This window comes from Medicago truncatula, chromosome 7 (assembly GCF_003473485.1).
Source record: "Medicago truncatula cultivar Jemalong A17 chromosome 7, MtrunA17r5.0-ANR, whole genome shotgun sequence".
Lineage (NCBI taxonomy): Eukaryota > Viridiplantae > Streptophyta > Magnoliopsida > Fabales > Fabaceae > Medicago > Medicago truncatula.
In genome coordinates, this window is record NC_053048.1 from 2,749,998 (window position 1) to 2,774,823 (window position 24,826).

Below are 24,826 nucleotides of genomic sequence, written 5' to 3' on the forward strand. Positions count from 1 at the left end.
TAAATTAAAATATGGTTGTCAATATAAATTATAGCTGTTGATACTTATACATGTAAATATTAAAATTAAAATATAAATCAACGAGGTTCACCATAAATACATGATATTGTCTTGCCAGTTGCCATATCTGCAGGAGCACTTGCTGCTGCTGGTACAGCCGCATAACCAGCTGGTTGTGGGTTAGCTTGGTAATAACAAGTTTGAGTTGGTCTGGGTTGAACATAACATGGCTGCACCTGGCTGCCGCTGTTATAAGCAGGATCTAATGGGGTGCTTAGTAGTCATAAATAGCATTGTTAGAGGCTGGTTGTTCAGGGTGAGTCTGTTGAGAAGATGGTTATGATCCATAACCAGTATGACCAACTTGCACATAACTAGGTGCGGACTGCAGGTGATTGTAACCATCTGCAGCTAGTGCAAAGTGCAGACCCATATGTAGGATATGCTTCTTGTGATGACCCTGATGATGCATATAGATATAGTTGTTGCATTCTGCCATATTATTGTACTGGAGTAGAACCCTGATACAGACTCTTGCCTGGTTGAGTGGCTCTAGGGTGGCCGCCATAAGACTGGATGTTGTCCTTGTGAAGGTGGCACGCCATACGATGGTGGCCTGCCATGTGATTGTGCTGGAGTAGAACCCTGATACGGAATCTTGCCTGGTTGAGTGGCTCTAGGGGGGCCATAAGACTGTGGATGTTGTCCTTGTGAAGGTGGCATGCCATAGAATGGTGGCCTGCAATATATTTGTGCTGGAGTAGAACCATGGTACGGAATCTCGCCTGGTTGAGTGGCTCTTGGGGGGCCATAAGACTCTGGATGTTGTCCTTGTGAAGGTGGCATGCCAAACAATGGTGGCCTGCCATATGATTGTGCTGGAGTAGAACCCTGATACGGAATCTCGCCTGGTTGAGTGGCTCTAGGGTGGACATAAGCCTGTGGATGCTGTCCTTGTGAAGGTGGCACGCCATACAATGGTGGCTTGCCATACTGCTGTGGAGGTGCATGATTTGCTTGAGCCCAGGCTTGAGGGTAGGTTGAATGTCTTCCATATGGATATTGTGCAGGGGCAAGGTTTTCATAATTGTAATTCATCTGAACTGGGGATGGACCTATGGAGGGTAAAGGATAAGGACCGGTACAGTGTTGGGGGATTGAACTGGGATGCGGGGCAGATGATGAAACTTCAGATGAATGACCCCTTTGTCCACCATAATGATCATAACCCCAGTTGTGTGAGGGCGGCCCCTGCAAACTCTGGTGAGGCCTTTGCTCCCAACCAGAACCGTAACTGCTCCTTGGAGCCATATGTTGAGGATAATTTCCATAAGGAGTAGGTGCATATGATTGATTATGAGAGGGATATGGCCAGTGGTGCTGATAGTAATATGATGGTGGGTGGCCATAATGTGAACCTTGCTGATCCCATAGTGGTGGACCACCAGATCCTTGTGGCGGACGGTAGGCCTGCTGGCTGAAAACACCTGATGACGACTTGACAGGCTATTCCAGCACAGCATACAAAAGTAAGTAATAGGGAAAAAAATTAATAACCAGAATAATGAAAACAGGTAGAATCGGTCAATAACAAAGATGCAGCTATAGTGATCCAATTAAATATTAAACCCAGTTGCCATGATAGTCAATACCAAATATTAAACCCTGAGCACTTATTAATTGTGATGTTATTCAAATCCGATTGAAGGACATGCTCCTCCAAAACCAGTAAAATGGTAAAAGAAGTAATTTTCTTTAGCATGTAGACTATGTCATCAAAACATCTACCAAATGTCAAGTGACAAAGCAACAAGCAGCAAGCTGTCAAGATAATGCAACATCTATATCCTGCCATTATCATCTAAAAGAGCTCAACTGCAGTACATAATAAAGTAAACAGCTATACAACAGAAATATTATCACAGAAAAAATACTTCACCTCAGCAAAAAAAAAAAAAAAAAAGGAAAATGGAAGAAGCCTGACAATGCAACAGCAAAATTATGACAATACGAAAGCAAAACTATAAGCTAAATTTCAATCAAACAATTCAACGATAACTAGACAAAGATGGCGAAACTTAGAAGAGGTGACAGATTGGTATAATACTTCTTCTGCTTTCAACATACCAACATGTTTTGAAGACGGAATAAAGTGAAAGCTGAACCAGGTTGATACATAGTATTATATCAATCTGTCAGAAGTATTGATGTTGCATTCGCTTTCTTGATATAGCATAGTCAGCATATTCACTTTCGTGCTCTGAAGAGAGGTGTCAGGCATTAAAACCTCCAATTGTAGGATGCTTAATGGCTGAAAAGATTGCTTCAAGACTAAAAATAATGATTCAGTAAGACTGTATTGTGCTGGCATTGACGCTCAAAACGAGCAGCTATATGATTTGTATGAGACCTTTTGGAAGATAAGAGTCATACCTGGTGAAGTCGTGTCTTCTGATGATTTTAACTGTGTTGAAGTTATTTTCCTCTATCTAGTTCTTTATTGAGAAAAACATAATAGGTAATTCTTGTCATTTGGTCTGTTTTGATGTTAAGTAAATTTTAATTAAGGTAGCCATGAGATCCAGAACCAGTCCAAAGATGTTGTGTTGATTTCCCTGCTTTCCAACATAGGGGAGGGATTTTAGTTAAGAGGAGTGCTAGGAACACTCTCTTTTCAACACTCTCTCCAACACTCACTCTTTTATTGGGTGAAATCAACATATATGAACTCCACCCAATAAATGTGTGAGTGATAGTGAGAGTGTTGAAAAGAGAGTGTTGCTAGCATTCCTCTTTAGTTAAATATGTGTTTAGTTCATGAGGGGAGGGAATTTAAAACTAATTTACCATTTTCTCCTCAATATAATACAAAACAATATAATGGACAAAAATTCAAAAACAAAAACAGAGTTAATCTTCAACACAATAGTAATTTACCTAGCGGCGCAGCTTGTTGTCCGCTTGCCTTCTATTCATGTGTAATTAATCTTTGATATATAAAATAGTGATTTTTTTAAAACAGAATGAAACAAAAAATAATGAAGCAAAATGTCGTGTAAACAAAAAACCCAAGTGTATCATCAGGTCAAATATATGTTTAAAAGCAGGTAAATAAGGAAACATATTTGCATTGGTCCTTTATCATATGGCTAGCGTAGTCTTTTCAATTAAGTGTATCATCAGGTTAAAGATATTTCAGAAAGCAGGTAAATCAACACAACATATTTGGACTGGTTCCGGGTCTCATGGCTAACTTAATTAAAATTTACTTAACATCAAAACAGACCAAATGACAAGAATTACTTATCATGTTTTTCTCAATAAAAGAACTAGATAGAGGAATATAACTTCAATACAGTTAAAATTATCAGAAGACACGACTTCACCAGGTATGACTCTTATCTTCCAAAAGGTCTCATACAAATCATACAGCTGCTCGTTTTGAGCGCCAATGCCGGCACAATATAGTCTTACTGAATCATTATTTTTAAGTCTTGAAGCAACCTTACCAACCATTAAGCATCCTGCAATTGGGGGTTTTAATGCCTGGCACCTCTCTTCTGAGAAAGTGAATATGCTGACTATGCTACATCAAGAAAGCAATGCTGACCCCATGGAAAAGTCAATGGTCAAATATGCTTTTTTAAAGCCAACCAATTCGAAATTGGCACCTCAAGATAAATAAATCATCCCAACTGTCATCTTGGTTTTACATTTACGATCTTCCTAAAAATATTTAATTGACTTTGGCATGGATTATAGTTCAAATTCCAAACTCGTAAAAACTGTTTCAGGTGATCTATCTCACTTGCATGGCAACAATTGATACAATAGTACAATACATCCATACACACAATCAGGATTTGTATTGTTTTAGCAAATGCAACTATAGAGCAACACTGAACCAATATAGAGCAGGCATATTTAGTGTTTGTCCAGATCTCTATTTTATACATGCTAACAACACGGCAAATACCTAGATCCCTATTCTACAGGATCCCTATTACAAGCAATCATTCTCCAGAACTATTATTTTTTGGTATGATAGAATCAAATGAAGTTATAAACAGAATTTGTAATTACAAGAACAGTACCAAAACCAGTCACCGATAACAAATCTGAACTGATCACACATGCTTTCAAGCAGCTGTAAATCATAGAAAAACCTTTCATGTACTACTGCAAATATCTTAACCAATACCATGATACTCATCAAGAACGACAGTACATTGCAATCAGTTTAGTTTAAACTATATAACCCGGTCACCTCCCCAATCAGCATGACATATAAACCTCAGTCTACCATAGAAAAGAAGCAGAAATTGGCACATATATGGGTCTACTTTAAGTCAACATAAACTTAGTGCAATTTACTACAGAAAATGCAATGAGTGACTAAATGAGTTTATGCACCATGTTTTTAACATGAAAATTCAACAAAAAAATCACAACATAAAAAGGAATATCAACAATATATCAAAAACGCAAAATGTTAGCATTGATATAATAACATTAGTAAAACATAAATATGCATAAATAATATCTAAACTATCCAATTGCAAACTTTATCATCACAAGATATGTAATAGTTAAACAAACCTGGTTCAAGGTTTCCTTTATCATTTCTTGTGCAATTTCAATTTGCCTCTTATCACCAGTAACTTGGACAGTCCTTTCTTTAGAATCATCGGGAAGATGTTGAGGTATCAACTAAAACAATTAAGAGAGCATCATCAGAGCCCATAATCTAAATCTAAAATAGCAGGATTAAAGTGAGAAAGCCTAAAAGAATTTCCCCCTGTACAAGCATCAATCAACTTTCTCCCCCTTTCAAAATTCAAAACTTCAGTTACAGCAACTCGTGTGATTGAAGAGATTAGGTTCCAAGAATGTGAAACCCACAAACTATTAATAAAAGGGGATAACAATCAACAAAGTTCTAAATTGCATAAATTCAAAATGTGAAAACTTCTAATAAATGGTTTGTTTGATGAAAAGTGAAAAGGAGAACAGAGAAAACGATGAAATATAATTTATGTAATGGGCGTGGAAATATAATTGATGTAATGAGGGAGAAGTTATTTGAGAATGGCTTGGTTATGTCTTGTGTTTAGTCATAATGAAATAAATTAATTGTTTACACTTTACCCACCCTTCCCAATGATTAATCCTACCTGTATAGATTTTGTGATTCAAAGCTATGTTACATAAAACATGAATAAATGTAAAACATAAATAGACGGATATTATCAGTTTCTCACTTTCTCATTTGGAACTTGTATCTGAATTTGATCAGATCCCATGATAGCCTGAGCAGGGGAGAGGCCTCGAGCTACAAGTGTGGGAGAACCTCCATCATCATCCTGTGGAATTTCAAAAGTTAAGCAATGTAAGAACTATATACTAGCAAGAGAAGAACAAGAAGGCTGATATAAAGATTGGATATGGTATCTAACCTCTGCACTCATGGCATTCAATAGCTTTTCTGCCTTATCTATACTTTCCAAAAAATCATTCAAGTTGAACTCCTTAAAGAAACAAAGGAAAAAGAAGGAAAATGATCACCCGATAACAAAAAGGAAAGAACTATGCACAAAAACTCATAATCGAAACTAAGTTCTAGACCTGCATGAATTTTGAGATTCAAAGCTACGTTAACATAAAACATGAATAAATGGAAAACATAAATTGACGGATATTTCAAGTTTCTCACCTTCTCATTTGGAACTTCACGTGCAGGAGAATCCACATCATCAGCCTGTGGAATTTCAAAAGTTAAACAATGTAAGAATTACTCCGGTCTTATTTATAAGAAACATTTGACTTTTTTGATTCATTGCATAAACGATGTATCTGGTCTATATTCTATGCCAAGTACATTAATTACTCAATGAATCTAAAAAGTCAACTTTTTCTTATAAATAGGACCGGAGGGAGTATATAATAGCAAGAGAAGAACAAGAAGGCTGAGATAAAGATCGGATATGGTATCTAACCTCTGTGAACATGGCATCCATTAAGTTTTCGAACTCATATATACTTTCCAAAAGATCCTTCAAATTGAACTCCTTAAAGAAACAAGGGAAAAAAGAAGGAAAATGATCACCCATTATGGATACCAAAAATGAAAGAACTGTGCACAAAAAGTCAAAATCAAAACTAGGTTGTAGACCTGCAAAAGATGGTTTTAAGCTACTAGAGATACAACCATAAAGTCATTTTCCATTTAGTAAGGTCATCAACGTTGATCAAACAATCAATGCCCTGTTGTAAATCATGTCTAAAGTTAAACAATATAAATTTTAGATCTACATTGTTTAGTTGGTCTATATTTTTTATCTCACTCTACCTTCCTCTATTAGATTATCATCCATGTGATCTAGTGAATTCTTAACGAGGACTCTAAGACTTCTCCACATATGACCAAATCACCCAAGTAGAATCCATAATTTTTTTTGTAATGGGTATTTACCACAACTTCCTCTCTAGTGTAATCCACCATAATCCTATCTTGTGTACTCATTCAACCACCATAATATTCGCATCTCATCCCTGTCAATTGAGTCTAGCATCCTATCTTGCTTAATCATGTGGTTGACAAGTAGCTGTTACCATTAAGCAGGAGAAAACAAGTTCTAGCATATTCGACTGTTTTCCACTACACTCCCTCGCAATCTTGCTCAACAGAACTAAATGGGTGGAAAGAAAAAATCCCCATACTTAGACAAGCATGATCATTTTAACTTTAGAAAAAAAACAATTGGCAGTGTCTATAACACGTGCATTTTTGTGGAGCGCCTTGAACTCAGGCAAGCATGATTATTTCAACTCCATAAAAAGCAAACACATAGTCCAAAACAATTGGTATGATGCAATTTAGGAGTCCAATTTTGAAAATAACTTAGAGCCATCACAACATATGAGCATACATCCAACAGATATAATCGATGAGTAAACAAACAAACCATTGCAGAGAGGAAATATGTGAATTACATCATGTTCTTCAAAGAAACATTGTCGAGTTTGATTGTACACAAAGCCCAAGATTGACAATAAGAATCCGACATGATTGAGCCCAATAACACGTATCCAAGCCTAAGGATGTGTTTGGCAAGACACATTTTTTAGCTTATGGCTCGTAGCTTATAAGCTCATATGACTAAAATAGACTCGTTTGGAAACAGGTCTGACGAGCTTATAGCAGTTTTTGATAAGCTAATCTAAGTAGCTTATAGTTATCATTTTTTCTCTCAATTTTACCCTTGTAGTCTTGATTGAAAAAATTAAATATTCAATAAATATACATTTTTATGCAATTTCATATTTATAAGCTAGTTCAGCTGCTAATTTTACCAAACAATACAAATTCAATCAGCTAGCTTATCCGCTATAAGCTAACTTATAAGTCATCCACTATAGACTAGCTTAGCAGCTATCCGCTATTTTTTACCGGAGCTTAAGAGAATGTACATACCTTATTGCTAGGAACCTCAATTTCTTGTGTGGTTGTTGTGTCAGACCCGGATATAGGTTGCTTTTGTCCAAAAGAAGCATCATGCTGAAAGGTGGGATCAATTGAGCTGGAATCAAGTTGTTCAATTGATTTAGATGGCTCCTCAACATGAATCTCTTTGGTATCGGTAGGCTCAGCCGTTTCTTCTGAATTATCTTTAGATTCATCTTGAATTTCCTCAGAATGAGCATTTTCCTCTGGCTCAACAACCTTCTTTTCTTGATGTATATTAGTATTAGCTGCCAACACCAAAACCATAACATTAATAAAACGCTATGAACCACATATACTCCTCGGATTAGGCATGTCCTGATGTCGGTTACTTATCGTGTCCAACACCGACCCGACACCGACACCGACACATATGATTATATTGAATTATGTCATTTGCTCAAATTATTATCGGTGTCGATGCATTTGTGTCCTTGTCGTGTCCGGTGTTCATAGATAACATGCAACTTCTTACAATTAAAAGCACCTTGTATATCAAAGCATTTTCAACAAATTTAGCACAGCAGTAAGCTGTTTTCGGCTTATTTCATAAATTCTCCAAGATATTTTATCATAAAAAAGCTTATAACTTAAAGAAAAACTAGCTTATACAAAAGCACTTATCATGCTTGTGCTATAAGCTGCAATTAAGTTGTTTACCCAAACGAGCCTAATTGAATGAAAAATGAAGTAATTAAGAAGATTTTAGAATAAATGTTGTACCTAGGTAATTCTGGTTATCGTCGTAAAGACAAGGACGCTTGTTCTCACCGTCATCAGAGTGTTGATCTTCAAACTTTCGCTTACAATCGGGTGCTGCAACAATCACTTCTTCTTCGGCCATAAGATTATGCAGTAATGAGAGAGAGAGAGAGATGAGTTTGAAAATTGAAAAAGAAAGAAGATTATGCAGAACCTGATTCTCGTTGTGGTTAGATTCTGGCAAGAGAAAAAGTATGAAAATTGCTGTATACACACACATTTGCAAAAACACGTAAATTACTGTCTTCCTTGGTTAAATACCAAATTATGAAACCGGCTGCTATTAAGTACAGAGGAAAATTTTGGCAGTTAACTACAGAGGAAAATTTTGATAGTTAACTACCGAAAAACTTAAAACCTGAAGTTAGATAAGGAAATACATCTGACTTTTCCTTAATTAAATTTAATTATTTAATAAAGAAATATTTGTAATTATTTATAATTAATTTCATTAATGTCTATCATTATTCATAGGTTTCACTAACCTATTATTACTTTATAATATTTAATATATTCCTAGATTTTTGACTCTTCTCCGCTCTGGTTTATTATAAAGTATATTCTGTTTGTAAACGTATTAAATAAGTGTAGAAAATATTGTAAAAAAAAAAAAAAAAAAAAAGACAACATGATAGAAATGAAATAAAGGCATGAAATTGGTTAAAAAAAAGGCAAGAGGATAGAAATGAAATTGGTGCGATGCATTTTTTTAGATGTAATTAGTTAGGTTAAATAATTGCAAACCTAATAAAGCAAATGAGCGGGAAAAAAATTAGGTTAAATTGCTGCAGACCTAACAAAATTAATAAATAACTAGATTTTTGACCCGTGCTCCGCTTAGGTTTATTGTTAGAATTCATCATTTATTTTTTGTGTTAATTTCTCTCCAAATTGCATACTCCATTTATTTCGACAAATAGAAAAGATCTTAATTGGATTGAAGGAAGTTAAGATTGCACGAATGGGAGCCGAGAATCTCTCCATTTGAATAAAGTTACATGTACACCTTTTCAATGTGATACATCCCTCTTACCACTCAGACTAGGCAAAAGAATCATTCGTGAGCTTAACTCAAATCTCAGACACTTTACTTCTCCACAATTAAATTGTGTGAGCTCTAACCACTAGGCTATTAGACAAAAAAAAAAAAAAGAATCATTAAAAAAAGAGTTCATGTTGACATGGTAAAGAAACAAAAAATGATAAGAAAAAAACAAACAAACAACAATCTTTTCGCTTTCTCTCTCTATATTCTCTCTATCTCCCTCAACTAAGAAGTGAAATCGGGATCTCTCTCCCTCAACTAATATCGTGATCACCTTCTACTCGTTTCAGTCACCGTCGTCTCACAGCCACAATCGCTCACATTCATCGTTGCCTCCGTGTTCCCGCACTCTCACCGTTGGAAACATCTTAGTCACAATCCAATTATTGATTACTCGGTCTTTTAATCTGAAATCGAATCTCTTTGCTGAAGATGAGGTTTATCTCAAATTTTTCATTCCATTTTGTGTTAAGGCTTTGTATTAGGGTTTGTGTATTTTGAAGTTTGTTCTAAAAAAATGGGTAACACTTAAGGTAGTATAGGATAAAAAAAATAAGTTTGGATATCATTAATCACCATTAAGTAATTATAAGATGTCAAATTTGTAAATTATTTTTTTGACCACGTTCTTATTTTAAAATTTGTTGTAAAAGCTTAAATCTAAACATGGTAAAAATTAAAATTTTCGTTGACGTTGTTAATTATTTCAAAAGGGTTTCGACCACAATTTCGTCTTTAAAGCTGTCATTTGCAAGGCCTTTTTCAACAGTCTAGAACAAATATTGTCCAAATATGGACTGTCGAGCAAAGCCTTGGACCGTCGAGAATGCCCTTGGACTGTTGAGTACATCTCTTGGACCGTCGAGCACAACCGTTTGTAGTATAAGAATGGTGGACTTTAAGCATGCAAGGGAATAAACATCATAAATACAAGTTATGAAACTTTTAACATCAGGTATTGACCCTCTCTCTTTTATGAGTCGTCAGCTAAAACTCTAACTTCTTCATCTTCATCCATCAAAGAGGGGTGGTTTAGGGTCAATTTTTGTTTAAATAAGTGATGTTCACATTGAATTAGGTTTTTCTTTCGTGATTTCGTCGTCTTACTGCTACATTGTTTTGTTTGTCGTCTTTGTGCAACGTTTGTCTTTTCCCTCTTGTTCAGGTGTTTATTGTAACGCCCTCTCTAATTATTTGATTATTTTAATGAGTTTAAAATATACTTATATGATTTGTGTGATTTATATGATTTATTTTGATGAGTGATATTTTGTTATGTTATATGTTGGTATTTATTAGTATAATGTATATGTTATTTAGAAATATATATGTTATTTGATTTAGAAATATATATATATATATATATATATATATATATATATATGTATATATATATGTTATTTGATTTAGAAATATATATGTTAATTGATTTAGAAATATACATGATCTGTTATAGAAATATATATAATTTGTCATAGAAATATATATGATCTGATATAGAAATATATATATGATTTGTGGTAGAAATATATGTCATTTGCTATGGAAATATAAATGATTTGTTATAGAAATATATATAATTTGTTGTAGAAAATATATGTTATTTAGTATGGAAATATATATACGATATAGAGATATATATGTTGTTTGTTTATATGATTATATAATTTATTAGGTAGCTTATTATATGGTTTAATAAAATAAAATATTTAGTTAAGGGCTGTTTCATGAATTTAGAGAGTTTAGTGGTGTAAGTGGAATAAGATAAAATAAGTAGGTCGAAGATTTATATAAATAGGAGAAGACCTAGTTTTAGAAAAACAGTACGTACGATCAGTTTTTGGAGAAAAGGGAGAAAAAGTCAAGAGAAGAGGAAACACCAAGAGGAAGGCTGCGATTTTGTGTATTAAGGTAAGGGTGAAACTAACTTTGCAATTCTATTAAGTATGTGAATCAATGGTTAGGTTTAACATGATGTAGGATGAGTTTTTGAGAAATCGAAAAGTAGGTTAAAATTGATAGAATTGATGATTAAACGGTGAAAAGTTGTTAGAATGATGTAGAGATTGTCCCTAGGTCTTAGATAATGATTATGATGAATTCTGGAATCAAGATTTAGCTTAGAACCATGAGAGTTGATGATTTTTATGAAAAACTGCACTTCTGCCCGAGCCGACATTCATCGCTCGCCTCCCGAGTGATGATCCTCGCCATAGCGAGTGATGAGCTTCATCGCTCGCCTCGCGAGACATACCCTGCAGCTCGCCATAGCGAGCAGTTCACTCGCCATAGCGAGTGTGACCAGTGAGTCAACCTGATTTTTGTAGTTTTGTCCCTTAAGTTGAACCTTAGATGATTTTGAGTGCCTGAATATGTATAATAATGATTAGGCAAGTTTTTAGATTGAGATTGGACCTGACAAAGTTTAAAAATGGATTTTTGAGTGAAAAATGTCAAAGTTTCCAAGAGCACCCATTATCTGTTCGCCAAGGCGAGTAGCTTACTCGCCAAGGCGAATAGCCTTTTCCTGAACTCGCCATAGCGAGTAATATCCCTCGCCTCGCGAGCACTAGTGTTACAGAATGCCTTAATTAGGTTAAATGCGATCTTTGTCGCACGAGTTGTTATGAGTTGAGTCTTTGGATAGAATGAAGAATATATATAATATTACTGATGATCTGTGAAGCTATTATAATATGATTTAATGTTGATAGTGATGTAATATATTTGTATATGCATTATGTGAATTATTTAAGATGTTAACTGGGAACTGTGAAGCTATTGTGAAATGTTAAGTGATTATAATGTGATATATTGTTTTATGACTTAAGAATTATTTGAATATTCAAGATGTTGTTGAATTGAAATTGATATTATTATGTCATGTTGTTTGTATGTTGCCTATGTTGCTGTTGTTGGTTATGTGAAATATTATATGCCTTATGTGGAAAATGTATGATGTTTAAGTTGTTGATGCTTCACATTAATATTGTTATGTTGTGAATTGCTTGTGCTGTTTCTGTTGCTGTCATGAACTGCTAAGTTGTTTGTAATGTGATTTAATGATTAAATGCATTACTCAAAAAATTATGGAATGATCAAGAAATTGCTGAAAATGAATTGTTATTAAGCTTGATTATGATTTGATTATGCTGCAATTGTTATTTAACTAAGTTGCATGAGTATGAATAAGTTGATGACGAACTCCAAATTATTGGATGTATAAGTGATAAGTCGATTAAGGTGTCTTGTTGATAGAGTCCATGCATTAGCATTCATTGAGCTTTGTCCTCACCACGTTTAGGAGCTTTGTCCTCCGCACGATAGGAGCTTTGTCCTCCACACGTTTAGGAGCTTTGTCCTCCGCACGATGAAAGTATATTAATACTTATGATGACGATTGGTACCACATGCATACAAGTGTCTAAGTTGCATTGTCGCATTTGTCGAGTCAAAGTCGTTGTTGATGAATTATCATCCATGAATTGTTAAGTTGTTGATGAATTATCATCTAAGAGTTGTCGAGTTGTCTTCTACCCATGTGTTGTTAAAGAAGTACCCATGAAGATTATACGATGTTTATGATGTGAATTATAAGATATTGATTATGATGTTGCTATGTTGTTTAAGATATTGATTATGATATTGCTATGTTGTTATGTTGTTTAAGATATTGTGTTGTTTAAGTTATTAAGTGATGAATATGTTGTACTATATATGATTAATTATTATTAAGAGAATATTATGTTATGTTGTTGTTATATTTTCATAAGATGATGATTACGTTGTTGTTATATTAATATAAGAAGATGAACATGTTGTTGTTATATTATTATATTATGACGAGATGATGTATATGTTGTTATTATACTATTATAAGATGATTAATATGTGTTGTTCATATCATTATAAGATGATGATTTATGTTGAATTGTATATGATTATTATTATTAAGCGATAATTATGTTGTGTAGTATATGATTATTATTATAGTGAGATGTTGATTACATTGTGTTGTTTTAAAGTTATTAGTGATGATGATTATATGAAGATATCTATGAGTTGTTAGGTGTACTTGATGATGTTATGTTAAGTTGATAAGTTGTCTTTTATTCATGAATTGATAAAGAGATGTTTTATGAATAATTATTATTATGAATTAATGATGTTGTTATGTTGTATACGAATTATGATTAAGATGTTGTTATGCTATATATGAACTATGACTATGATGTGATGATCTATGTTTGTTACGATTTGGTTAATATGTGTTATATATGATGAATATGAAGTAAATGATAATTAGAAGTTGGTTGAGTTATTAAGAATTATTACATGAAGAATTATTATTACTAATAGATAAAGTTATTTATGTTGTTAAATATAATTATTGAATTATATGCTTGATATTATTGTTTTGTGAAATCTCACCCCTTCTGCTTGAAAATGTTGCTCTTCCTATGAGTAACTTGCAGGTATTAATGATTAGTAGGAGTGGTGCCTCAAGTGTCTTAGGTGCTCTGATACGTAACGGGATGGGGACTTTGTTATTACTTTTCTATTCCTTACGTATTGATTCTGAAGATTTATGACTATGTTTTTAGATTGGATTTTTATGAGAATATTATAAAGAGGCCTTAGTGCCAAATACTGTTTTTAGTTATTGAAGAAATTCCGCTGCAAAGTATTAAGGATTTTGTTATTGAGTTTTAAAGGATAAATAGTTATTTATTCAGTTTATGATTTTAAAAAAAGAATGTGACATTCCGTTTATGTGAATACTCTGATTAATTAAATGAAATTTTTAAGTTGGAAAAACGGGGTGTTACATTTATTCAGATCAGATTGTCAGATCATCTTCGATCCAGTGCAGATCCAACCAATGACTTTGGCGTCATCAACGTTGCAGATCCGGAGGCATGGCTATTCCGGAGAATTTAATATAGTTATATTTGTAGGCTAATGTACTTTTCCGTTTTATGCTTTTAACATGCATGTTGTGAGTTTGTTCACATGTTCATCCTTTTTGTTTTTAGCGAATTTGTATTACATCGATGTACTCTATCAATTTGAATTTAAATGAATGAATGTCGTTTGTTTTGCATCGATGTACTCACGGAGAGACAAATGATGTTATCAAAGACAATGGTCTTGCGAGGAGAGCAAATGTATTTGTCGAGGTCGATTAATTCCATAATCTTGAAAGTGTTGATATTGTCGATGATAATTAACTCCATGATCTCGCAAGGAAGATCAAAAGTATTGTGGAGCACATTTAACTTTGTAGTAATGTAGAGAAAGAAAAATTATTGCCAAGGATAATTAGTTTCATTGTCTCGTGGAGAAAAAATGTATTATTGAGGATAATTGGATTTATGGTGTCATACAAAGAGCAAAAGTACAGTCGAGGACAATTACATGCATAATCTTGCAGAGAGATTAGGTGTACTATCGAGGAAAATTAACTTCATGGTCTCATGGGGTGAGCAAGAAGTATTATCGAGGATAGTTACATGCATAGCCTCGCTGAAAGGGGAGATGTATTGTCAAGGACGACAATTAGCTTCATGGTCTCACAAGGAGGATTCTTCCATCATGCTCTTGAGATGATAATCTCAAGCAATAGCAATTGGAGAGGAAAGTGGTAAATCTAAGATTCCAGAAAAGTATTTTTGATGAGTTTCATTTTATTTGTGAAATTTTAGGTTTGAGGATTGAGTTTTTGAAATAATCCAGTTTGTTGATCAATTATAATTTTGAAATAGATTTTAGCCTAATAAATCACAATTCTCCCTTAGTATTTGAACCGTAAAATAAATTGAAACAAAGAGAATGAGAGACCGGCCAATAGTTGAGATGGGAAACATGAGCAATCATACTAACGATAAGAAAACCTAGAGAGATAACAAGATCAGGGAAAATGCAGAAAGTAATGACCATGTGAGATTTCAATTAAGTAAAATATAAGTCTTTTGATTAAATGAAACAAATGGTTGAGATTTGGTGTCAACGAATCTACATGTCAAAGGATCGTATCTCTCTCCATAGACGCACACAAAATAAAAAACAATTTTATTAGTAAAAATAAAATATTATCAAACACGAATTAAACAATAAAATGCAAAAATGATCTTAGACACTGTTTGGCAATACCATGCAGCTTATTCATTTATCTCTTTGATTACCGTCCCTACTCACTGGCTTCATTTTCGCGCGCTTAGGTTTGACCCCTACTTATGGCCGAAGAAGACGAAATGATTGTTGCGGCACCCGATTGTAAGCGAAAGTTCGAAGATTTACACTCTAACGACGGTGAGAACAAGAGTCCCCGTCTTGACGACGATAACCTGAATCACCTAGGTACACCATTTATTCTCCACCTTCTAAAATCTTCGATATTGGTATTTTTACTGCTATGCTAAATTTGTGAAAATGCTTTGATATATAATGCGTTTTAATGGTAAGCTATTGAAGCACGAACACTCCTCGGATTACGCGTGTCCCGGCGTCGGATACGTGTTGTGTCTTACACGACACGACACATATAATTACAATTATAGATTTTCTCAAATCATTAGTGGTGTCGACATGTCAGTGTTCGGTGTCCGGGTTTGTATCCCTGTTTCATAGATGGTAAGGAATTGCACCCTCCGATTGACTATTATAAGCAAAAATTTATATTTTAGATTTATTCAATAGATGATGTATGTGGTGTATAATAAAGACTATATACATTATTAATTGAATGAATCTTAGTTTTTACTTATAATAGTGAGGGTGTACGTGTTACCGACATCAGACTCTCATATAAGTCGATAGACACCTAACTAATTCTTGAAAATGACATAATTCAATGTAATTATTTGTGTTTGTGTCTTTCATAGGTTGTTAAGAGTGTCTTTCATAGGTTGTTATTAATGTTACTGTTTTGGTGAGCCAGAGGAAAACGCTTCTTCAGAGGAAGTTCAAGATGTATCTAAAGATAATACAGAAGAAACTACTGACCCCACGGATACCAAAGAGATTCCTGTTGAGGATGCCAAAGAGATTCATGTTGATTCCAGCTCTATTGATCCCACCTTTCAGCATTATGCTTCTTCTTCTAGACAAAATCAACCTATATCCGGCTCTGACACAACAACCACACGAGAAATTGAGGTTCCTAGCAATAAGGTATATACATTTTCTTAGGCTTCGGTGCATGCTATTGGGCTCAATCTGATACGACCCAATTTGAGTAGGGATCAAACTCCTAGAATTTAGAGAGAGAACATGATTATATTTTTCATTCATTCCACCTTAAGGTCATACAATGCTTATATAGGCAAATTCATACCCACAATAAGACAAGTGCACCCTAACATACTCAATATTACTCCCTATCAGAATGCATATAGATCGTTCTAGATTAGGATGAGTCGTACTAGCTTCTAGAAATAACTGAGTCGCACATCAGTACTCCTTATTCTAAGTATCCTATCACAATCATGTTGGATTCTTATTGTCAAGGGCTTTATGTACAATCAAACTCGACAATGTTTCTTTGAAGAACATGATGTACTTCACATATTTCCTCTTTGCAATGGTTTGTTTGTTTACTCATCAATTATAATGTTGGATGTATGCTCATATGTTGCAGTGGCTCTAAGTTATTTTCAAAACAGGACTCCTAAATTGCATCATGACAATTGTTTTGGATTATGTACGTGTTATGGACACTGCCAATTGTTTTCTCTAAAGTTCAAATGATCATGCTCGTCCAACTATGGGGATTTTTTTCCACCCATTTAGTTCTATTGAGCAAGATTATGAGGGAGTGTAGAGGAAAACACTCGAATTTGCTAGACCTTGTTTTCTCTTGCTTAATGGCAGCAGCTACTTTTCAACCACACGAGTACGCAAGATAGGATGATAGACTCAATCGACAGGGACGAAATGCAAATATTTTGATGTTTGAATGAATAGACAAGATATGATTATGGTGGATTACACTAGGGAGGAAGTTGGGGTAAAAACCCAATACAAAAAAGACGATGGATTTTACTTGGGTGATTTGGTCATGTGCGGAGAAAGTCCTATAGAGTCCTCATTAAGAGCACACTAGATCACATGGATGATAGTCTAATAGAGGTAGGTAGAGTGAGAAAAAAAAAATACACCAACTAATTACTGTAGATCTAAATTTATATTGTTTAACTTTAGACATGATTTACCACAGGGCATTGATTGTTTGATCAACGTTAATGACCTTGCTAAATGTAAAAAGGCTTTATGGTTGTATCTCTAGCAGCTTAAAACCCCCTTTTGCAAGTCTACAACCTAGTTTTGATTATGAGTTTTTGTGCACAGCTCTTTCCTTTTTGCTATCGATAATGGGTGATCATTTACCTTCTTTTTTTCCCTTGTTTCTTTAAGGAGTTAAATTTGAAGGATCTTTTGGGAAGTATACATGAGTTCGAAAACCTAATGAATGCCATGTTTCCAGAGGTTAGATACCATATCCAATCTTTATCTCAGCCTTTATGTTCTTCTCTTACTATTATATAGTTCTTACATTGTTTACCTTTTGAAATTCCACAGGCTGATGCTGGAGGTTCTCTTGCACTTTTAGATCGGGTCCTGTCCCCTACTCAGGATATTGTGGAATCTGATCAAATTCAGATACAAGTTCCAAATGAGAAGGTGAGAAAATTATAATATCCGTCAATTTATGTTTTCCATTTATTCATGTTTAGGTTAACGTAGCTCTGAAGCACAAAATTTATGCAGGTCTACAACTTAGTTTTGGTTATGAGTTTTTGTGCACAGTTCTTTCCTTTTTTGTTATCAATAATGGGCGATCATTTTCTTTCTTTTTGCCCTTGTTTCTTTAAGGAGTTCAATTTAAATGATTTTTTGGAAAGTATAGATAAGGCAGAAAAGCTATTGAATGCCATGATTGCAGAGGTTAGATACCATATCCAATCTTTATCTCAGTCTTCATGTTCTTCTCTTGCTATTATATAGTTCTTACACCGTTTAACTTTTGAAATTCCACAGGATGATGCTGGAGGTTCTCCTGCATTTGTAGCTCGAGGCCTCTCCCCTGCTGATGCTATCGTTGGATCTGATCAAATTCAAATACAAGTTCCAAATGAGAAGGTGAGAGTTTTACATTTATTCATGTTTTATGTTAACGTAGCTTTGAATCACAAAATTTATGCTGGTCTACAACCTTGCTTTGATTATGAGTTTTTGTGCGTAGTTCTTTCCTATTTGTTATCGATAATCGTGCTTCTGCAATTCTACATTTTTATTGCCACCCATTTGACTTTTTGTGTTATATATAAAAACTTGTGCTTTACTAAAATGCCTCTTGAAGACTTGAAATCTCACTTTGACCATCTTCTTTGTTTCGTTTTGTAGCGTATCATTTTGCTTGTTTTTTTTGTTGGACTTACCTTTCAATGCTGCTAGTTTTGTTATCATTTGACCCCTTAGTAAAAATACTTTCGTAATGCGGAAACTCTAGAAGTCTTATCTCGTTGCATAGTTCGATTGAGATTCACTCAATGGAACAAATCCTTTTTCGTCCTTTCGATATGTATATACTTCTGGACTTTGTGCCTTCTTCACAGTTGCCTCACAAGTTTGTTTAATTAGTTTTCTCAGATGCCAAGGGGAAAGGCAAATTGTTCATTAGTTGCTAAGAAATCTGAGCCTGAACCTGAGAAGACAGTTGAATCTGATGAGAAGATCGACCTTGAAGAGGAAAATGATCCTGAGGAAGAAATGGAAGAGATTGAATATGAAGAAGTAGAAGAAGAGGAGGAAGTGGAAGAAATAGAAGAGGAGGTGGAAGAAAAGGAGGAGGACGCGGAGGAGGAAGAGGAAGAAGAAGAGAAGGAGGAAGAAGAGGTCGAAGAAGATGATACCATGCAAAACCTTGATGATGATGATGAGAAAAAAAAGCACGCTGAACTTCTTTCTCTTCCTCACCACAAGTCTGAAGTATACGTTGGTGGCATTCCTCTAGATGCCAAAACTGAAGATTTGAAAGAATTTTGTGAGTGTATTGGGGAAGTTGTACAGGTATGCATGTGCCATTTTTATTGTTCTGAGTATACTTATATACAATATACAGTGTTACTCATTAACTTGAAAATTGATGAGAACAGGTTCGAATATTTAAAGGAAAAGATGCTTCTGAGAATAGGGGCTTTGCTTTTGTTACTTATAGAAGTATAGAACTGGCTTCTAAAGCCATTAAGGAGCTGAATAATACCGAATTTAAGGTAATATCTTCAGTCGCTAGTACCATAGATCATTCTCCTTTAAAGTTGTTAGCTACTTAGCTTCAGTGCAACTCTAAAATTACCAAAAAAAAATCCTATGCGTAATGCAAACAGTTATTCTTAATACAATTTAGTATGATGTGTTCAATGCCTGACTGTGTCAGCGATCAATTGTCTCAGGCTGGGAAAATAAAATGTTCTAAATCTCAAGCAAAAAGTCGTCTTTTTATTGGTAATATTCCTAGAAGCTGGGGCGAAAAAGACCTGAAGAAGGTTGTGTCTGACATTGGACCTGGAGTTACTGCTGTTGAACTAATCAAGGTGTGTATTAACCTAGCGTGCATTCTTTTTCCATTTTTAATTGAAAGTTTCTAGGGATTATATGTTATGGTCATGCCCGAATTATCGTAAAAAAATCTTTTAGATTTATCGTTATGGAATTGCATTGGCATCATGCGCACCTGCGACTACTCAATGTCAGGATCTGGGGTTTCTGATTACATTTTTTAATACCTTTACTCAGGATATGAAGAACATTAGCAATAACCGTGGCTATGCTTTTATCGACTATCATAATAATCAGTGTGCTGAATATTCAAGGCAAAAGATGACGAGCCCATCATTTAAGCTTGGTGACAATTTCCCAACAGTGAACTGGGCTGAACCCAAAAATGCTGATTCCTCTGCTTCATCCCAGGTTTCAATTCACATGTCTTCTTTTATTTTAAGCTCCATTGATAGTATTGATAGTTATGGTTAATGGTTAGGACAATAATAATATTTAATTTTATTATAATAAGATATCTGCAACTACGATGGAGGCATGGAACCATCCTTTAATGTACATCAATGTTGAGATGTGCAAGTGCTGCTTTCTAGGTTTCAAGTTATGAAAGCATTATTTATAACAATAGTCCTGACAGATTGAAAGGTTTGGGTTGTTTCAGGGATATTTGACCTTTTGGGCTTTGATTGGTTTGGAAAATAACTCCTGCTTTGTTTGGTTTGGAAAATAACTCCTGTATTCTTTTTCTCATTTTATATTCTATAATTTTTAAATATTCCGATCCAGTGAGAAAGGAATTATTTCAAACATAATGAAGGCAGCCACTTAAATATGACCTACTTGCTGTTGTGACCGTGATCTCTAAGTGTATTATTGTTCATTCATTGGTTGGTGTTTTTTTCATATTAGAAATAACAAATTAATATTGGTAAAACAAAATATTTCAACAAGAGAACACTTCTTATTTCAATGGTAGGTTCTAGTGTTTAAGACTAAGGCTGGCCATTGATTCGGCCAGACTACTAGGTTCTAGTGTGTTAATCACATAATTATTTTAAGTTTTAATTGTGTTAGTGTTATGCAACTTTGCTATTATGTGTTATGCTTATCCACAAGTATTTCAAGTGTAATTTAAGGTTTTTTATCTTACCTATGCTATTTAATATGCATATATTTGAGTTTTATGAATTGTGTATAATCCTATGATTAATGTAATGATTCTAGGATTTACGACTTTACTTCCCCTTACTGATTATACGTAAAATCCTGATTTTGGCTACCTTGCCACATAACTTAATATATATATATTTTTGGTAATACATAACTTAATGTATTTAATTAATAAGTTAAAGAAAATATTAATGTAGCAGTCCTAATACTTTTATATGACCTCTATACCTGTACGTTGGATTGTTCTTAGTGCCTGCCTTCTTTCCCCCTTTTCCTTTATTGTAGCAACTCACATTTATATTGCTGGAAAGTGCTTTTTGTTTTCTAAAACTCTTCATTATTTATATCTAATTTCATAAAGTCCAAACAGAACAAATCATAACCGTACATAACTCGAGGGTTGGACAACCATGTGTACGTCGATCCCTCTTTTTTGCTTCTTCCCAGCATTGTGTTTACTTTCATTTCTTGTTCTTTTTCTCAGCATCCATTCTTCTTTTTATAGGAATTTTATTCAGAATTCATATTTTCTTCTTCCATTCACTTTCTTCATTACTTCTTCTCTTGTACATCTTTTTCTTTTTTTTTTTTTTTTTTTTTTTTTTTTTTTTTGTGTGTGTGTGTGTACTGGTTTCCGGTTAGACGGGCTGGTCTGAGCCAACTTTTGAAACACCGGTAGGTTCAGTTCGTTGATCGTAGACTGGGATGGTCGAGAACTAGATATTGAGGCTGTGGCTGAGTGAAGACACAGCAATCTTTGTTTGGATTATAGCCACATTGTATGGAAAACCTGCTGGAAATTGTAGCCATATGTAGGTGGAGAAATTAGGATTTCAGTGGCCAGAGACCAGAGTCAGTGTACAGCCGATAGGAAGAGTCACTAGACAGAGACAGCGTGGGAGAGGAGTTACGAGCTTTTGATACTTGGCAGCAGAACAGCGACTCAATATGGTCACAGAGAATGGTACTGCTCTGAGTAGTTGATACCTTTCAGATAGGCTGTGTGTGTACGAGAAAGAAATTTGTGTCGGGAAGAAATTGTGTGTTTTGCTTAGATGCAGGCCATCTTAAGGCTTTGAGTGCAATAGCAAGTATAAGAGCCAATCAAGGATTAAATATAATAGAACTAATTAGCAGCTATGAACTACATTACTATGGAATCTACATACTAGATTACTGTTATTGGCTATTAAATTAGTATTGTAACTGTTTCTATCCTAGATGCATTGCTTTGTACACATTGAAGATATTGAATTCTTAAACATGCATGAACAGGTGAAGGAAGTATATGTGAAGAACCTTCCCAAGAATGTGACTAAAGAGCAGTTGAAGAAGCTTTTTGAACACCATGGGAAGATCACAAAGGTGGTTCTACCGCCACCAAAGCCTGGTCAGGAAAAGAACAGAATTGGCTTTGTACATTTTGCAGAGAGATCAAATGCTATGAAAGCGCTAAAAAACACTGAAAAATATGTATTAGATGGTAACATTTTAATTTGTTAAGCATGTACATTTTCAAAGTTATGTAACTGTTGAAAAAAGTGATTAGGTTTGTTATAAGTTTTCAGGTCAAATTTTAGAGTGTTCGTTAGCAAAACAACAGGCTGATCCGAAGGCCGTAGTATCAAATATACAGACACAAGGATCGCTTCCACGTTATCCACCACATGTCGGTTATGGTTTGGATGGGAATCCCTATGGTGTACTTGGTGCAGGATATGGTGCTCCTGGTCTTGCTCAGGTGATCTGTGCTTCACTGTTTTGATTAGATATTTTTGAATTGTTTTGAGATACGAAGCTACTCTTACGCGGTTTTCATTGTGTTACTGTTGGCATAACATTACCATTCTAGGAAATAGTGATATTATAGCCTTATTGCATGCATACCTCTTTTATATATTTGACACTCCCGCTGGTCCTTTTTGCAACAGAAATATGACAAAATCAGGCAGACCATATAAATCCATTTAAACTAGTTAATGAATAATGCTAATTTAAAGGGAAACCCGGTGCACTAAAGCTCCCGCATACGCAGGGACCGGGAAGGGGTCCCACCATTTGGTGTATAGTACGCAGCCTTACCCTGTTTTTTACACAAGAGGCTGTTTCCAGGACTTGAACCCGTGACCTTTCCAGTCACATGACAACAACTTTACCAGTTGCGCCAAGGTTACCCCTCAATGAATAATGCTAATTTATTTTCCAAAAATACCCTTATCATTTATTCATACTCTTATGTTGTGTTACTGTTGGCATAACATTACCATTCTAGGAAATTGTGACATTATACCTTATTGCATGCATACCTCTTTTACATATTCGACACTCCCGCCGGTCCTTTTTGTAAGAGAAATATGACAAAATCAGGCAGACCACAGAAATCCATTTAAACTAGTTAATGAATAATGCTAATTTATTTTCCAAAAATATCCTTGTCATTTATTCATACTCTTAACGCGGTTTTCATTGTGTTACTGTTGGCATAACATACCATTTTAGGAAATAGTCACATAATAACCTTATTGCATGCATACCTCTTTTACATATTCAACACTTCCACCGGTCCTTTTTATAAGAGAAATATGACAATCAGACAGACCACAAAAATTCCTTTAAACTAGTTAATGAATAATGCTAATTTATTTTCCAAAAATACCCTTATTATTTATTAATGTCTCCACTTGCCTGGGGAAAGTGAAATTTTGTGAAAATAAAACTTACAAAATAAATATGGGTGTATTCAAGGAAATTTAACAATCAATACACTTTAAAATATTACTTTGTTTCTTATATGAAGAACCAAATATACTCAATGTCTCTTATAAATATGACCAGAGGGAGTATATTTAAATATTTTAAATTTCATTGGTAGTCATGTACATCAGACTTATCAGTATCATGCTCTTAAGTATTTTTACATGGAAGTTGATCTATGTAATAAATGCCATTCATTTATTCCCACGTTCAGCATATATCAATCTGAGATTCTGATAATTGGAGTTGTATCATTTACTCAGCCTTTCACGTATGGACTGGGTCAAACTCCTGGTGGAATTGCCATGATGCCAAAGCTTCTGGTTGATAGACGCATCAGATATGTCTTGTAAGTAGAACCGTGTATCGTTGCTCTATATTTATTAACTTATATAGCATGTCATTTCATGACATTTAGCATATTGACAGATATTTTGTTGCAAAGAATGCTTTGGCAGTTCTAATTCCTACCTAGTTGCTTGAAATCAAGAGCCTGATAATATATTTTCTTCTGCAGGCAACAACCAGGATTGCAGCCACACCCCACACACCCTGCACACCCCACCTTCACATCAAAGAGGTGGCATGAGTGGCGGCGGTGGTAGTGGGAGGGGGAGTAGTGTTGGATGGCACATCAATGATAGTGGCCCAGGGCTCATATACCACCCATATTAGATGGTCTTTAATGTATTGAGAAATATCAAGTTTATTTCATGCCTTTGCGAGCTAGTTTATTTTATCAAGTGTAATACTCTGTTGTTTTTCATTAAATATTTATTTATTAATCCGTTGTCTCAGTCTTGATTACATTCATGATTTTGGGGTGTTTTAATGTATGATTTATCCTAGTTGCAGAATTGCATATAATTGTGACATTTCATTAACTATCATGAAACCTCAAGTAGTTCCTATCTATACCTTTAAGATTGTACTTGCAGTGAGTACAAGAGTATAGACCCTCCCTCCCTTGACGGTGTGAGAGGCTTAGGTTGTAGGAGACTTTGGTGGAGGTCACCAAAATGTCAAGGCGA

The 24,826-nt window shown here is 34.6% G+C and overlaps 2 protein-coding genes across 6 annotated transcripts; one reads left to right on the top strand and one right to left on the bottom strand.

Annotated features, from left to right (window-relative positions):
- LOC11417818 (splicing factor 3A subunit 2) lies at positions 1 to 8,501 on the bottom strand. The gene is made up of 8 exons (XM_024771282.2): positions 8,228 to 8,501; positions 7,475 to 7,752; positions 5,997 to 6,068; positions 5,714 to 5,758; positions 5,457 to 5,528; positions 5,262 to 5,363; positions 4,600 to 4,710; positions 1 to 1,506 (listed from the first exon to the last, which is right to left on the bottom strand). Exons 1-8 carry the CDS (start codon positions 8,484 to 8,486, stop codon positions 553 to 555), a joined length of 1,893 nt encoding a protein of 630 aa, XP_024627050.1. The 5' UTR covers positions 8,487 to 8,501; the 3' UTR covers positions 1 to 552.
- Positions 8,502 to 15,448: 6,947 nt separating this feature from the next.
- On the top strand, positions 15,449 to 24,608 carry LOC11410526 (heterogeneous nuclear ribonucleoprotein Q). Of its 5 annotated transcripts, none has more exons than XM_024769933.2 (14): positions 15,449 to 15,671; positions 16,252 to 16,484; positions 17,727 to 17,798; positions 17,892 to 17,993; positions 18,186 to 18,257; positions 18,351 to 18,452; positions 18,954 to 19,382; positions 19,469 to 19,585; positions 19,766 to 19,906; positions 20,109 to 20,282; positions 22,317 to 22,524; positions 22,610 to 22,782; positions 24,059 to 24,144; positions 24,313 to 24,608. In XM_024769933.2, the coding sequence occupies exons 1-14, from the start codon at positions 15,548 to 15,550 to the stop codon at positions 24,398 to 24,400; spliced, it is 2,121 nt and encodes a 706-aa protein (XP_024625701.1). In that variant the 5' UTR covers positions 15,449 to 15,547; the 3' UTR covers positions 24,401 to 24,608. The 5 variants fall into 5 exon arrangements, with proteins under 5 accessions (XP_024625701.1, XP_024625702.1, XP_024625703.1 ...); XM_024769934.2 differs by having other exon boundaries at positions 18,963 to 19,382; XM_024769939.2 differs by lacking the exon at positions 16,252 to 16,484 and having other exon boundaries at positions 15,565 to 15,671.
- The last annotated feature ends 218 nt before the right edge of the window (positions 24,609 to 24,826 follow it).

Coding starts and splice junctions, on each gene's coding strand:
- LOC11417818 (XM_024771282.2), bottom strand. CDS start 8,486: ATGTGTGTGTATACAGCAATTTTCATACTTTTTCTCTTGCCAGAATCT. Junction 7,753..8,227: donor CGATAACCAGAATTACCTAG/GTACAACATTTA, acceptor TGGTGTTGGCAG/CTAATACTAATATACATCAA. Junction 5,364..5,456: donor TGAATGCCATGAGTGCAGAG/GTTAGATACCAT, acceptor GAAATTCCACAG/GATGATGATGGAGGTTCTCC.
- LOC11410526 (XM_024769933.2), top strand. CDS start 15,548: ATGGCCGAAGAAGACGAAATGATTGTTGCGGCACCCGATTGTAAGCGA. Junction 19,586..19,765: donor TGAATAATACCGAATTTAAG/GTAATATCTTCA, acceptor CAATTGTCTCAG/GCTGGGAAAATAAAATGTTC. Junction 22,525..22,609: donor TGAAAAATATGTATTAGATG/GTAACATTTTAA, acceptor ATAAGTTTTCAG/GTCAAATTTTAGAGTGTTCG.